The sequence below is a fragment of the Argiope bruennichi genome, chromosome 8 (assembly GCF_947563725.1).
Source record: "Argiope bruennichi chromosome 8, qqArgBrue1.1, whole genome shotgun sequence".
In the NCBI taxonomy this organism is placed as follows: domain Eukaryota; kingdom Metazoa; phylum Arthropoda; class Arachnida; order Araneae; family Araneidae; genus Argiope; species Argiope bruennichi.
The window spans coordinates 47,344,019-47,361,016 of NC_079158.1; the positions used below are offsets into that span (position 1 = coordinate 47,344,019).

Below are 16,998 nucleotides of genomic sequence, written 5' to 3' on the forward strand. Positions count from 1 at the left end.
TATTGTAGCACTATAAATCTTGTTTACAATAAATGCTTTTCGTTAACTTGAATCAATTTTTTGCCAATATATATTTATAGAAATACATTTTATCAAGATACTTAAGTAACAATAATTCATCAGTATATTCATGTCAACATGCTAAATTAAAATTGATCAATCGTAAATTAAAAGCAACACGATATTTTTACCTCCTTAATAGTTGAATGAGCTTTTGAAATGCAATAAATTTCTTCAAGTTCTTTGCATCAAGATATTGCATAAAAAAAATATCAGTTATTCTCATAGCTTCCAAAACTAGAATTTCCAACTGCTTTCTTAAAGATAAAACAAAGTAATTTTTTTCTTTTCTAAATCTGGCATTTCAAATTATCGTCTGTCTCTAAAGAGCAAGTTTTCTTGGAACTGGTGTCTAAGGAATTTCCGTGGATGTTGTCAATAAAATGTGCCGCATTTTGGAATGTAACTTCGAAAAAATTTGCTACTGTCATGGAGAATATCTTTACAGTCACAGAAAATGTCACTGATTCATTCATTGCTTTTTCTATGCTTCCTTCGTGAAAAATGTTTATTTACATATAGTGACCCTATTGCACTTAATATCACAGCTAACTCGATTTAATCCCGCTCATGCTGCTCTTCAGAACATGGAAACAATCTCATGAGTTCGAACAAAATGTTTTTTACACTTTAATGGGTTTCATTTTTTTTTTCGCCTTTTTTTTCTTTAATTTATAGTGAATCGTCTGAAAGAAACGTAATAGCAATGCATGTTGAAATATTTTCAAAGTAAATTTATGGTGTTTTGTTGTTATTAAAATGAAGGACTGGTGAATTTTTACAAAATTATTAATCTAGTTGTTTTCATGTCTAGATTAACTTAATATGTATATAATTGTCAATGAAAATAGTTGTGAGCATTTGAAATTTTTTTAAACATTTATAACCTAAAAGTTATGAATGCTTATTATTAATGATAAATTAATTAGAAAGATAACCTTATTTCAATGTCAAGTAGAAAATGAGTCGATAAATTTCAGAAAGTCGGATTTGTTTAAGCTTACGAGTTTCAAAATTCAAATGTCTTTTTTTCTTTGATGAATGTCTGCCCATCTTTGATCTCGTGCATAATACTTTCAAAGAGATTCATGCAGGTGGAAGCTCACATTAGGTAACTTACTTAGATTATTGAAAATTTAATTGACTATAAGGCTTTATTTAGGTTTTGGAATGTGAATTATATAAGTAATATTATTGAGGATAAGCGTTATCTACGTTTTCGAACAAAATGTTAATTAATTTTCAACAGAATTAAGCTAAAAAAACTACGAAATTCTTTTCAACATTAAGCATCCCAAACCTAGATTCATGACTGTGCATCTCTTTAAACTTAATGGAATATAAGCTTCGTTGTTGATTTTTCGGACCAGTCAAGTATATCGCGAAAATTCGCCAAGGACAAGATCCCGCCAATGTTGTTTCCATGCCTGAAGTGCTTAGCATGTTTCGTGAGGCGATCAAGCTGAGCCGTGCCAACCAGCGAATCCGTCGGGACCATGGCCTACTAGGTTCCCTCAACAGTGGGAAAGAACTAAGTAGACGGCATACTATCCGAGGACTCGTCTTGTTGTCGATGGTGCGCGAGTTCGTTTTCTCGTTTTAGCCTCTTGTTGTCACGACAGTCGAGATCGTCGTGGTCAGAACAGTCGTCGTGTCGAAGTTGCTCGGCTTCCGAATCATGTTTTTTCTTCGCCGTTGCCATTTCGGCTGCGTGCTTTTTCCGCCATTTAGTTCGTCTGTTCTGGAACCACACCTGAAATGAAGGAAGCATATAGAGTGAAAGATGCATTGGTTAATTTTTAAATTAAATGTTAATATTTATGGCATTGGTTCAGTAACAAGTGACACGCCTGTGATTCACATCTGCTATATAAATAGTTTACATCTGCTGTTTAATTAGATTACCGTTTCTGTACTGCAGTTAAGAAATAGTAAAAAAGGGTCATCTAATTAGAAAGTTGATGCGAATCACCGGTTTAAATCCTGGCAGGGAACATGTTAAAATCCTATTCCCAAGAAAGTAAATCATAAAAGGGTTTTAAATACATTTGCATATTTGAACGAATGATTCTTTAAAATGGAAAGGATAACTTATAAAATAAATTGCTATTTATCATTCATTGTTCTAGAAATTTAGTTATAGTGATCACTAATACAGATTGATTCGGTACTTTCTAATACACGAAGTATGCAGAAAAAAATAATCTAACTTGATTTTGATTAATCTACAACCTTCAGACTTCCTAGAGTTTAAAAAATGCATTTTTGTAATTATATCTGTCTGAGAACACTACAAATCAAAGCCAGTTTAATCTAGGTATATAAAAGTTGGTGTGTGTTCTTAACATCAAATTTGTAGTATCTTAAGTACAGTTTTGTGTCAAATTTTGAACCAAATCCCTTAAGGGGCTGACCATCTATAGGTCTTAGCCTTCATAAGTATATAAACGCAATGACTTAAATATATGAAATTTGGTATGTGATGTGACTACAATTCTAGTTTTGTGTCAAATTTTAGTTTCAAATGGCGTAAAAAATACTATTTATTTATGAAGCCCATCCCAGCGATTAATCGCCAAAAACTGCAAGCTAATGGATTCTTTTGTAACTATTGTTCATCAGTCACATGTGATTTTTTTAATATACATTGATTAGAAAGTATGCGCGAAAATTTTGAGAGAACATTCTTGTTGGTTTTGGTTACATTATAAAAGTTAAATAACTATGTACAACTAGCTGATTGATTGACGTTCTTTATACAAGAAAATCGATTCAATTTAGTATATATGTTCATATTCAAGAGATATTAAGAAATTTTTGGTTTTTATCGTATTCTGTTGCTATTTTTTAAATTTCATTTTATAAAGAGTGCCCGCTATAATAAGATAAATGTAAATTTTGGCACGCATTTAAACTCGTATTGCTCTAAGATGTAATTAGTGTAAGTTCCCGATATTTTGTATATGATTATAGTATTTTTTATAATGCCTTATCATTATATCTTTATTATTTTTAATACTTCAAAAAATATCCAATGAAATATTCTGATTGATTAAATTTCTTTCCTTTAACGATATCATTAAAGTGAGGGTTTAAAATAGTGTAAATAAAAGGAAACTCGATTTCTTGACTTCCATATTAAGAAAATTCATCACAATAAATTTAAGAATTAGGAAATAGCATTGATAGTTATCATTCACTTTCTCTACTTAAAAACGGAAAATATAAAATGCTCAAATAGTGAGATTTGTATAAATAAGAAACTGCTGTTATGGGGGGAGTGCATTACAGCAGAAAACATCAAGCATTTCCTTTCTTCAAACAACCGAATGTTTCCGACCCCGCAGATATTTATGCAAATCGTTTTCCCCATAATGGCGAAAAATAGTCTTTCATGCACGAAGAAAAAAATATAGCGCTTTGGAATCGTAAAAACAGCGAACAAATCGTGAAATCGACATCCTTTTGATCGCTTTCATGTTGTTATGGTGTTATTAAAGGAACCGTATTCGAGAAATAAATTCAAAACACAACTGGAATGTGAAACATTTAGTGGATGCTTTTGATTTTTTATTCGTTTTTTTTTTCATGCGAAATGCTAAATAAGTTTCACTTACAAGAAAGCAATATAAGAGGGATTGCAAAACGAATATGTTCCATTTGGGTAAGATGGAAAAAACATTTCTTAAACATTATGAAAGTAAAAAAATTTTGCATTTTAAATGATACTTTAAACAATTATTTACAAATACTCATTTGCAAAAACTGAATGTTAGGATTTTCTATGTATTAAATATCGTATTTTCTGATTTAAGCTACAGTGACTGTTATTTGATTAATAACTATTATAGACTATTGATATTCCTGTATCCATTTTATCACTTTTAAATACTATGTCATACAGATAATTATTCGTAAAATGCAATAAAGCCTCATTTGTACACCTTTAAAGTATTTGGTGCAAAACGATGCATAATTATAATTGAAATTATACAAAATAATTTTTATTATAACATTTAATGTTGCTAAAGTAAATTCCTTTAAAAAGTTAGAATTTTAAAGTTTTTTATATAGTATTTATATATTATAGATTAATATTGAATGCAATTATTAACTCTTTGCATTCGGAAAAATAATTCGATGCAAAATTATTCACTTAATGCGAAGATTTGTTTATTGCTCTGAAAAATAAATATGCGTAAGTGTTTGAAGTCGAATTTCTGAAAGATGATGAATCAACATTTTTTACCATTCTGTAGGAGTTTTTAATAATCCAAATTGAAAAATAAATAAACAAAACATCAAAATGATACAGCGTCTTGAATGATGAATAGAGAGGCACCATCCGAATGCAAAGGGTTAAATTTTAAATTGACTCTTATTTATTGACTCTTAAATTTTAAATTTTTAATTGTATAAAAATGAGTAAAATCATACTTTAACCACATATCTTGAGTACTAGTTATATATATTTTTATTTTATAAGATTTAAATGCATGCATGTAGGCGTTTAATCGCCAAGTGCTGATTGTCCACGAGAATTTATATTATCGAATTAAGTTCACTGGATGCTCTTTCACTAACGTTTTAACAAATAAAACAAATTCGAAGTTTTTAACTGAAGTTCAATGCGTTCTTTAAAGGAAGATGGAATCACTTCTCATTCTTCTTAATCATCACTTAAATTAGCAACAGACAGTTAATGGATCAGTTTGATAAGAAAAATAAAAGATCGCCATTTTTGGGGAAAATGCCTTCTTTCCCTTAATGAGAATCTAGAAAAGATTACTGAAGTAGAAAATTTGGAAATTCTAGAAAGGAGGATAATGAAAATTGGAAAGTTTCATCTGTATAAAGATTACAAATGAAAAGCTGGGTGGTGATGAGACGATGTATGAACAAGTATGGAGCTTCACTGTAGATACAAAAAATTTAATATCCACGTTTTACATTTCGGTTAAAACCTAATTTTAAAATAAGCTCAGATTTTATTATAAAATGGGTTCCAAAATGAACGCAAGATTTGAATTTGCCACTATTTTTGCAGTAAAGTATTGGAGTCCTATTAAAAAAATCCTTTGAAAGCCGATAGTTTAGAGTTAGCAAAAATGGAGTGTTACACGATAGAACAATGTGTTAAACACCAAGATTTAAATAAAAATAAAACTGTTTTTTATTTAAAAAAGTTTTTTTACTTTAAATTTAAGGATAGGGTTATGTATGGAATAGCACATAGATAAATTACCTACACGGCTTTGCTGTTACATACGCACTCTTTTATTGAAATTTTCATGACCATTTTGCATAAATGTGACTGAATTTGGTTGATGCAGCTTCGAATTTCTTCCTTCAATGCATGCGTGCTTGTGGACTTGTCAATTTCAAATGACTTCTTAGGAAGAAATTCAATAGTATTAAATCCCACGATCTAGAGGGCAGTTCTGAAATTTTTGAACTATAGCCCACTAGACTGTTATTATTTTTGAAATATTTTTCAATACTGAAAACACATTATTCTATCGCGAAACTTTCCATTTTTATTAATTCTGAATTATCAGCTTTAAAATAGTTTTTTAATAGGGTTGCTAACACTTTAAAGCACGAATAGTAGCAAATTCAAATTTTGCGTTAATTTTGAGACTCCCTTTGTTTTAGTGGAATAAAAAAATGACACTTGGAAATTGTGTTTAAGAATATAAAATTATGTTAAAATACCTTAGAAAATACAATAATGTATTTATATAAATTTGAATTAATTCAAGTTCTACAATCAATAATATGTCATGCAGAGGTTTCTTGCATGTAATCGCACTTGTCTTTTTTTAGTAAATTTAAAGATGAAAAAAAATATGATATTTTAAAGTAAATGAAATGACCTACTTTTACTTGACTTTCAGACATTCCTAAAGCGTAAGCCAGCTTTGCTCTTTCTGGTCCGGCTAGATATTTAGTCTGTTCAAAAGTTTTCTCTAGGACATATATTTGGTGGCCAGAAAATGTCGGCCTCGTATGCTTCTTTTTGCCATCTTTGTCCACTGCATTCTGGACAGCTGTAATAAACAAATTATTTCATAAATATTGAGATACAAAGATAGTTTAATGCATTCGGTAGTTTATATTTCAAAATACTTTGTTGCGATGTTTTAGAGGTAGGTTTTTGAATAATTTATTTCGTCTGTTCAAAAACTAATTATAAAATAATATTTTAAACATCATAATCGAGTGACAATTTATCCTATTCATGTTTAAATGGAAGAAAAACTACTATAGTATTTGATGAACTATACCACATTTGGCATTTAAACACATATTCAGTCAAAGATTAAATTGCTAAGAATAGTTTTTTTAAAAAAGTCAATTCTGCATTTCAAAAGATGCTAAAAACTCTAATTTGTCTCATTAATCCGTAAAATGCTGATTTTATTTTTTCTACATCATCATAATTTGCGTTTGAAAGTATCGATTTCCTACCATTCATTTTAGAATTGGAGATAATAAGTTTGCTGCGCTTATCGCAAGGAATTAAAGTGTTGGATTTGTTTACTTTGATGACTTTTATAGAATATTTCTTATAGTTTAAAAATGGGCTGATTAATTCTAAATGAAATGAAGCCGTATATTTGCTTGATTTTTAATTTGTAAGATTTTATCAAATCATATTAACACATAAAAAGAAATACATTTCCTTAGATTATGAATTTTCAAAAAACAAATGCGTATCATTAAACTATATAAATGTTAAAATATAATGTATACTACAGCTTCATATATATTTTATTCTTTTTAATACAACACTTCTATATTTCTCAAACTTTTCAATAGGCAGTTCGAATAGTTCATTCCATTACTCAGTAAAATCCATCTCAGTTTTATTATAAAAATTATGATATACTTTTACTTTACATATTTGTAATCTTATATTTCTATTCCTAGATACTGTTCCTGACTTTAGAGATGGTTCTCTGCCATCTTGCGTATGAAAACTAAAAAGCCCATTTTTATTCAACAATCTTCCATTTTCCTCTAACAGATGGCGCTGTGCCGCCAATTTATTTCTGGCTCTCTCTTTTCTTACAAAAACGAAGAAAATTCGCCATCACCCTTTAAGCCGTAGCTATCAGGGAAACATGATTATTAAGGAAAGGGAAGGATATTAAAAGGGGCACGAGCGCATTTATCCGCCTCTTTTATCTTGGAAGACAAATTGTCTTCGGAAAAGAGCGCGGATTGCGGATAAAGTGTCCCACTTCATCTTCCGCCCCGGGCCCCTGATATATTCAGGCGTTCTGCTAATTAGGAAGATAAATTTTTCATTGGGTCTTAAAAGTACCCGTCGAATATTTAATTCCTATAAAGGGGATCCATAAGGAGCTAAGTCAGCAATAAAAGACTGCGTTACGCTAATGTCGAAAAGAATTCGCATTTTTTGAAGAGACTTCGGCAAATAGGTTGGGGAAAGTGCTTCTTGGCGGTTTTGTCTCTGCCTCCACTTTAAGCTGAACAGTTTAAAAGAGAGTCATAATTAGTTGATGGGATTTTTGCATTGGAGATTAAGAAGAATGATGTTTAAATAAAAAGAAAGTGTCCAGGAAAGATACTGTTAGCGCATAAGTTTTATTTGATTTCAGAACTGTTGCTTATATTTTCAAGCCGTTGAGTTTCATTTTGTGGAAAAGAAACCATTATGAGGATAAAGTTTTTATTTAATATTTTTTATAATTTTCATTCAGAATTAGTGATAATGTTCTTTTTAAATTTCAAGGTTTTATTGATAAATCTAATGGCACAAAGTTACAAACAATAGGAATAAAGACTTTCTTCTAAAATTGAGTAATAAAATTTAATCGTAATTAATTTTTAAAAAATAGCAACCATTTGAGTAAAAAGTTAAAATTTGAGATTTTTAAAAAATTATTGGTTGAAATTTTGTTTCAATATGCTTACTATTATTATTTAAAACTTCTATTTTTATAACTTAAATGAAGGAAAAAAATACCTACTGAGAGAGCTAATTTATTTTAATAAGTATTAACAAAATCTACAACTGAAAATCCACAGATGCGTGTAGTATTAAAGTCCTTATTTTTGATATTCCATTAATTTTTTTAAAAATTATGTATATATCAAATAATTCATTAGATGAAGTTGATGTTATTTTATTGAATTATATATTTTTAAAAAATCTAGAATTATATTACCTTACTTCATCTAGACAAAAATAAGACAATAAAAGCATAATGTATAAGTTGATTTAAAATGAACAACAGCGATTCGTAAAACATACTTCTTTAAAGCATAAAATAATAAAGGTTGAAATGAAAATTGTACTCTGGATTCGATTCTTTAATTCTGAGTAATAGATTTGTTTCTTTATATCAGATGCACTACTGCAGAACATTAAAATTGTAGTTTAGTTTTTTCATCAGTGGAATGTTTTAATCAAGGTTCAGAATCTGTTTACTATTCTGAAATTATTTCCCTTCTTTGGTAGAAATAAGTATGCATATGTATATGAGAAAAATAGAAGTATAACAGTATAAATGTTTAACAACATTTTTAAGTATCTAATGATGTACAAATACATAAAACATCGCACATTCTTTCATCATGCTTTAATTTAGTTTTATTTAGTTATGTAACTGGATATATATTTATATTTTTTTCTTCAAATAAGTAAGAAATTTTTGGTCGTTTTCTTTAAATTTGTCTTTTATTTGTAAACTTTTTATAGCAATAAAAATGTATTCTCATCATTTACGGAAAACGGTTTTTTTCGATTTCGAAATTAGTTTGATCCCTCCAAAAAAGATGCAATAACAAAGTCGGTTGATAAAGCAAATTTGCCTCTTTTTATAACGATTAATAATTTTAAAAAAATATGGCTAGGTACTTTTCCTGAACAGGCAATAAGATTACTAGTTAATCAGCATAAAAGATTTATTAAAAATACGAACCTTCTTATAATGAACTTATTATTATTCTGAAATTTTTTTTAGACGCTAATATAAAACAATAACTAATGTAAAAAAAGGAAAAACGCCGTCAAATTTGTCTTTATATTTTATTACATTGACAGTAATAATTGTGGATTAAAATATTCCGGCAAAATACAATTTTATACATTATGATCGGAATGCAAAAATTTTATTATTTCACTTTATATTGTAAACAATATTCTATAAAGAATTAACATAATCAAAATGAAGAATAATATATAAAAAGAATTAATATAATTAAAATAAAGAATAATATATAAAAAGAATTAATATAATGAAAATAAAGAATAATATATAAAAAGAATTAATATAATGAAAATAAAGAATAATATATAAAAAGAATTAACATCATAAAACTCATATATAGTTCATAAATTTCATATATAATTTCCTATTTAGTCGTAATTTCAGTTTCGTAACAATTTTCCCTCTGACCTTATTGCTATTTTTACACTGTGTATATAGAAGCGTGTTTTTATTGATGTTTTTCATTTAAAGAAGCTATAACTTAAAGGGGGGAAAATACGAATGGAAGAGACAAAGAAACAAAATGAAATTTTAAAAAAATGACGGATTCTAAATTCATTGAGATTTATACAAACACTACGAAAAAAATGGCAAAAGAAGATAAAGATGTTTCAAATATTCAAAGCTTATTACACGCATTTGAATCTGAAGACAATTTTCTATATTTACATTTGACAAATCTGGACAATATCCCACCTGAAAATAAGAATATGAACGAAATTCAGTGCTAGCTCGTATTCAACACAATGCAATTCAAGCTTTTTTTTTTTTTAAAGAATCTGCATGAAAATGGAGGCACAAAAATATCCTGTTCGAACCGAAATACAGCATGAGCGAGCGAAAACAAATATTGTCTATGATAGATGCAGGAGTTAGGTAAAGACTGGTGCGTTGGAATGCATCGATCAATCTGCGTTAAGCCGCGTCGTTGCTTATTTGCTCCTGACATGCAGGGCTAAATAAAATAAAATGGGCGATCCGTTTTCTGTAACTAAGCCGTCAAAAGAAAAGAATTTATTCAGTGGTCTGCTTTTCCGCGTAGCTCTTTATTCTCTTAGGAGAAATAAATCTTCGAACCACAGTTTCCGTGAGCTGATGTGGACAAAAGATTTCTCCTGTTTTTGAAACACAATAATATATATCATTGAAAATTTTCTTAGTATTGAAGATCATAAAAAACATACGGATTCATATAAGAATTTCAACGAAGAAGATCGTTCTGAATTTTCTTTGTAAAACATTAAATCATATCTTTATAATGTTTGTCTTAAATTTGCTTTACCGCTATTGAATAACATATGCAGTGAAATAAATTCGACTGCCTCTAGATTACGATATACAGGAATATAGTTTTGTGTATTATTTTGTTTCTTCAAATTTCAAACTGCAAACTAAATAAAACTAAATGGGAAGATTTACAAATGTCGTTTTCACAATTGTGGTAAATAAATTAAAAAAATATTGTAGTTTTTTTAAAAATGTATAATAGTTTTAATAGTGCACTAAAAAGTGGATTTCTTAATTTTATTTGGCTTAGTCTTTAATTTATAAATCGTTATTATCATTACAGAATTGTGAAACTAGTTTTTTTTTTCAATTTGCATCCAATATTGCCACACAGATGGAATAAAATATTATTAAATTAATCAATTAACTGGAAATTATGTTTCGAAACTATTGATAATGTGCTGTCATCAGGAGATTAGTGAAAAATAGATTGCAAAATCCCAACTTTACAAAGACCGAACAAAAACTAAATAAAAATATTTAAAAATAGCAAACATTTTTCATTAACTGATAAATAGTATTTCTTATAAAATAATACCGTATACTAACCAATTATATCCTGGTTTGGAGAACTAAATTTTTGAGTACCTTAGGAGGATTACAAAAACATGTGGATTCATATAAGAATTTTCTAATTTCGTTTATGAAATTATAAAACTTATTATTATTGAAAATATAAACTTATTCATAAAATATATAATAAATAAAAAATATAATCGTATTTTTATATAAAATTATTCTAAACCTTTTCGAAAGATTTCATGTGATAAGTATCTTAAACAGAAAAAAGATATTATTAATAAATATTTGATAAAATATCGAAGTTAATGGAAAGAGTTCTTATATGGATAACTGAAAATTGCAAATTTACAAAGTATCGAAATAACTGTAATTTTACTTTTAAAAGAAAAAATTGCGATAAAGACCAAAATTAAGTGACAATGAATCACATTTAGTATTTCGAATAAAACAATTATTCGCATTATAATTTTTCAAATTTACAAATGCTATTTAATTTATCGTTCTCAGTGAAAGGCTGCAAATTTCGATGTTTTCAAATATTTGACACATTTAATTTGTGCGTATTTATCAACTGGAAATCAACTATCATTTTATGAATATGATTCATTTTGGAAAATTGTTTCTAAAGTAGTACAGTTTTCTATTAAAAACAGAACCATTTTCAATTTTTATCTCTATTGTCTGCCTAAATTACAATAATTAATTTTACAACAAATGTAATTCTAATTTTTTTCAATGATGTTTTGCGAAAACAGCTTTAACTCAAAATATGCATTTTGCAGTTGTTTAATAAATTTATAATTTACATATAATTTTCTAAATTTATAATTGTAAATTTACAATTTTTAATTATTACATTTCAGTTGACTTCGACATTTTATCATATATTTATTAATAATATCTTGCTTCTGTTTAACTGTCTTCATCTTGTGTTTTGTTACATCCCCAACTGAAATTTTACTAAAACTGCAAAAAAAGAAAATTTAAAGAATTTAGAGAATTACTAAAAATTCCAATAACAAATGTTAAAGAGTGAAGGAATTTACAGAAATGATGAAAACCGATTTAAGGCGATCAAAAAAAAAAAAAAAGTAATGTAGTTTTTTTTCTTCTTATTTTTTTATTTCAAGGGGGGGGGTTAATACGATTCATTAAGATTTTCTATTACACACAATGTATATATTCATAAATTTATACTCGGAAACATTTAAAGATCATTTATTAATCCAGGAGAAGTTAAGATTTTTTTCTTTCACTTAGATGATGAGAGAACAGTACTAATGGAAACGACCCAAAAGTGAATGCCCTGTTTTCGTTTCTTGCTATGAATCATGCACGTGTTATTTTCGGTTTCTTCGTAATATTTAGTCACTATATTAGTTGTAACTGAGACGCGGGTAAGAGGGTGGGCCGAAAAAAATAAAGAATGAAAATGGCGTTCGGACCCCTTTCTACTTTCTGGATCTCCATTCACTGGCTTTTGACTTGATATACTGCGGGGGACATGCCCCTCTGTGCAGCGCGAGCGAACTTTCGATGAACTTTACCCCTGCTTTGTGCGGAATGGGAATCGCACGTGTGTCCTGTTTGTTCAGGTGCCTCCCCTTTCCCGCCGCAATTCGAGGTCAGCTTTCCAACCCAGCTATCTCTGGACATTTCTAGGGGGTTGGCCAGTTGTTTGTATCTGATACTTTTCCGGAGCTCAACCATTATTATTAGCGTCTGTGGAAAATCGTAGTAAAGGTAAATTTTCGAAGTGACTGACCTTAGTGAAAGTGGTTTAAACAAGTGTTAATGACCTTCAAACTGAAGTTAGATGTATTTGACTTCGAATATAAAGATCTATTTAGTAGAAGTAGATTCTTAAATTAATTTTCGAATTTCATTTTTTTACCTTGTATATGCTACTACCAATGGAAGTAATTAATTATCTCGACTAATAAAAAAGGTAAATGAATATGTGTGTTATGGCGCTTTACAGGCCAGACTTTTTATTTATAGCTACCAAATTTTATACATATTTACCTTGGACGGAGAGAATCTACACCTCGTAACGATTTTTTGTAATTTTATTTATTTAATTAAAAATTAAGGTAAAATTTTGCACCCCCCCCGATATCTTCCAACATATTATTGCATAAAAATAAACTTTTTGATGATACCAGTTTAAAAATAGTGGAAATTTTTCTTGGCAATTGCTTTTAGTATATATATATATATATAATATATTATGTAGGCATAATTTTTGAAGCAGGATCGTGACTGAAGACACTTTGAATTCTTAACTTCATTTTATTTCATCCAAGGAGGCATGATTTATGTACAAGATTAAGCGAAGAGCACATCAGCACAAAACGACACAGAGCGAAGTGAGAAAAGATTATGAAAATTTTATCCCCGTGAATATATACATTGAGATTTTGGTAGGGAATTCCTACACGTGTCGAATTTAGGTAAGGGAATTATAGGAAACTTTTAAAAGAATTTGTTTAAGTTAAAAATTTTTTCATCCCTTCTTTCGGAGCGTGGGAACCGTCGACGAAAGTATTTTTACAGAGCTTTCTGTTGTATTAATTAAATAGAAGAAGTGGAATGGGATCAGGAAATAAGAGAATATTTTTAGAATGAAGTTAATAAATGCTGAATTGAGCTAAAAATTAGGAAATTAATTAAGTTTATATTAGATTTTAAAAAAATCATTACATATATATATAATATACGCTTTTTACAATTATAGATTACACTAGAGCCCTGAAAGTTCATTCTAATAATAAATATTTGATCATGTGATTTTCTTAATTGATTTCGAGATTTTCTATTATTAAAAACTAAAATGAAGAGTTCTGTTTATATTTCTGTAGTTTGCATAGCGAATAATAGGTGTTGAAATATCCGTGAAATTTAGAAGAAAGACTGCACGCTAGCATTTTTGATAGCACTATGATGCCTTTGGTCTTCATTAGAAAAGTTCATGCAATAATGAATACATTATATATAAGACTATTAAAATAAGCCGGCTTTAATAAGACAGTAAGACAGAAACATGAATATAAAGTTATATCTAAATATACCTTAAATAATTTAATTGAAATTATATATAACTAATACCCCCGGTATATATTAATCATATTAACCATAATATATGCACTAAATTTAAAAGTTACATCTTTCTTTTTATATTTCTTACAATAAATAAACTATTAAAGAATTGATAGCATACTATCTAAGAGAATAAGCAAAGAAAGAATTGTGCGTGTATGTGTGTTTTTTATACCTTTGCTTCATTACATAAGGTGATAAAAGTGTGTTTAAAATCACAATAATACAATTTTTAAATAAAATAAAATTTGAGTTAAATTCGAGGTTTAATTCTCACTTCTTAATATATAATACAAAATACAATTCATTTTAAAAACAAGGAAATGATATCTTTATTCTTTAATAAAAAGTTTTAGAGAATTGAAATTATAAATAACAATTTATAGAATACACTTTTTTATATTTCGACATGAGATTGGAATTAATTCTTATTATTAAGTGCTATATTGAAATTTTCTTTAAATTAATTTCGAATATCAACCCCTAAAAAAAGTTATTGCTATTTATTCTTTCTTAGGAAGATTTTCAAAAATAGGAATAAAAAGTAATTTTAAAATGGCAATTGAGAATAACGTATTTAACTAAAGGCAACCTAGTTAACTGAAGTGCGATTTTTCTTCTCTGATATATCCTTAGTAAAAGAATTAATGAATTTTTAAATTCGAACAAAAAATTGCTTTTTAAAGTAATCTAATTATTTAAATAATTTTGAAATTTTTATATTATGCTACGAGAAATAGAAAATAATTTTACAACTTTAGTTTTCTCGCATTTCCTTATCAAAAGCCTTATCTCGTGTTTGCAATGAACGATAGGATGTTGTCTAGACTAGGCTGAAGAGTTCTGTAAACAAGAGTGAGAACTAGATTTTTAAAACCATGCTTTAACATTTGAATAAATGTTTCTTTTATTAATTCGAACAGTAAATGATGTTTCGTCAGAAAATAAATAAATAAAATAAAAATAAAATATGAATATTATGGAAAAGTAATTGAGGTATTTATTACATGTAATATTTCATCATTAATTATATTTGAATCTACTTTTATATGTATTGATTAAACTGAGCTGAACCACCACGGTACTGAAATTCTATTTGACAGACCATCACAACTATCAAAATAAAACATTTCCGTAATTTGCTCATTTTCTCCATAATAACTGTGTCTTTAAAAGGAGCAATTCGACCAGTTTATTTAAAAATAAACTGATAATCTTAAACAATAAGTTGTTTCGTTCACTATCTAAATATTTAAAATAAAAAATGATTTAAATATATATATACATTTTGAAAATAAGTACTTAAGTAATTGGTTTTTAATCAGTTATTTATGCTACATAGAATTGTATACAATAATTAGATATTGGAAGGTAGAAAAGGCTAGCAATTATTGATGATATAGCTGAGAGTCATGTGCTTTCATGTAAAATAAAAAGTGACGAAATCAGTTGTTACTGGTGACTCTTCCAAAAGTATAGGCATTCAATAAAAAATTGCTAAATTAAACTTTCGGAAACTTTATAGAAAGCACAATTCTCTACAGATGGTCCCAAAAGAAGTGATCAAAAGCATTGGACGAGAATTATCTTTACCGAACAAACTCTGGAAATTATATTTAAATAAGTAATTAATACAGGTGTTTAAGTAGATTGTCTGTTCTAATTAGACATTTGTAGAATACATAATGGAATTACAACATATGTTTATGTATGTGTATTTAAAATAACATAACTCTTTTGTATATTGAGTTAAATGTATTTATTATTATTGTATGCACCATAATTTTTTTAAAAAAATTATGGTACATATAAGAATAATAAATAGAATTTCTAATTACCTTCTAAGCACCTTTATGCACCTTTCTAATTACATTTAAGAAGATTGTACATTATATGACTGTTAATTATTCTAGAAAATAAAATTACAAAGCTAACATAAAATACAATTTCTAGACGACTTGCTTATTACCTGCACTTTACAGGTTAAAAATAAATTTCAAATTTCAAATAAAAAATAATTAAATTATTTTAGATTGTATTTTTGTCTACAATAAATACATATATTACGAATTTTTCTTCTCATGAACAATAATAAATACAGATAATGTACAGATAAAATTCTTTATGTTCCATGTAGACAATTTTTAGAAACCGTTTGAATAAAACTAGTATTAAAAAACTTAAATCGGATTTAAGACCTGTTAGTCTTAATATAAACAAATCGAGAAGGACCTGAAATATGATAAGAATTTTAAAAAAATGCTTATATCTTTTTTGGGAAAGATGTAAAATATTCTAAATTTCATGATAAATATATAAACTAAAATTAAAGAACTAGATCTATGAGCTAAAAATTTCTTTTCGATCTTCTCTCAGAAAATCGTCAGCGTTGACAGTTCAATCGAAAGTTTCGTCGATATTTACTAACTTACTAAGGATACAGAGACACTCTAACATTAATCTTTGTGAAAGCTGTTCATCGTCGTTGTGTCCATTTGGCCCACCGCCATCTTTCGATTCTGCAATAAAGCGTACTTTAACGATATTTAAAGAAGTGAATTCAGCTTTGAGGGCCCTATATTGTAAAATGAAAAAGCACATAGCAAGTCTGGAATTCTTTTTTTAATGCGAATGTTTAAGACCATTAAAGAAATAATTGACTGTCCAATAAGAAAGAGGTAAGATTTAAATAAAGTTAACGCTTGACATTTTGTTCTAAACGAATTCTTTAAGCTGGAAGTGGCAGCTGTCTTTTATTCAAGATTATTATCTTATCTTACTAATTTAACTTAAAATAGTAACTTTTGTTTTGAGTATAGTTATATATTTCAATTAGATTATGTTCAATTCTATGTATTACATTCATCGTATCTGCTGTATTTATATATATATTTATATATAGTATTGATAAAGTCCAATTTTTTATAAACATAAATTTTAAATTAAAAAAAAATTGAAGGAACTTCCTTTTCCTGAAATAAGTTAAATGAGGTGATATAAAAATGTA

At 27.8% G+C, this 16,998-nt stretch overlaps 1 protein-coding gene across 1 annotated transcript in view; it reads right to left on the reverse strand.

The window, feature by feature from the left end:
• Positions 1-221: 221 nt before the first annotated feature.
• The window catches only part of LOC129981584 (homeobox protein Nkx-6.2-like), a 43,689-nt gene continuing 26,912 nt past the window's right edge, over positions 222-16,998 (reverse strand). The window contains exons 2-3 of the mRNA XM_056092483.1: positions 5,941-6,110; positions 222-1,813 (exon numbers count right to left, since the gene is read on the reverse strand). Coding sequence (XP_055948458.1) covers positions 1,592-1,813; positions 5,941-6,110 — 392 coding nt within the window. The 3' untranslated portion in view covers positions 222-1,591. The remainder of the gene's footprint in view (positions 1,814-5,940; positions 6,111-16,998) is intronic.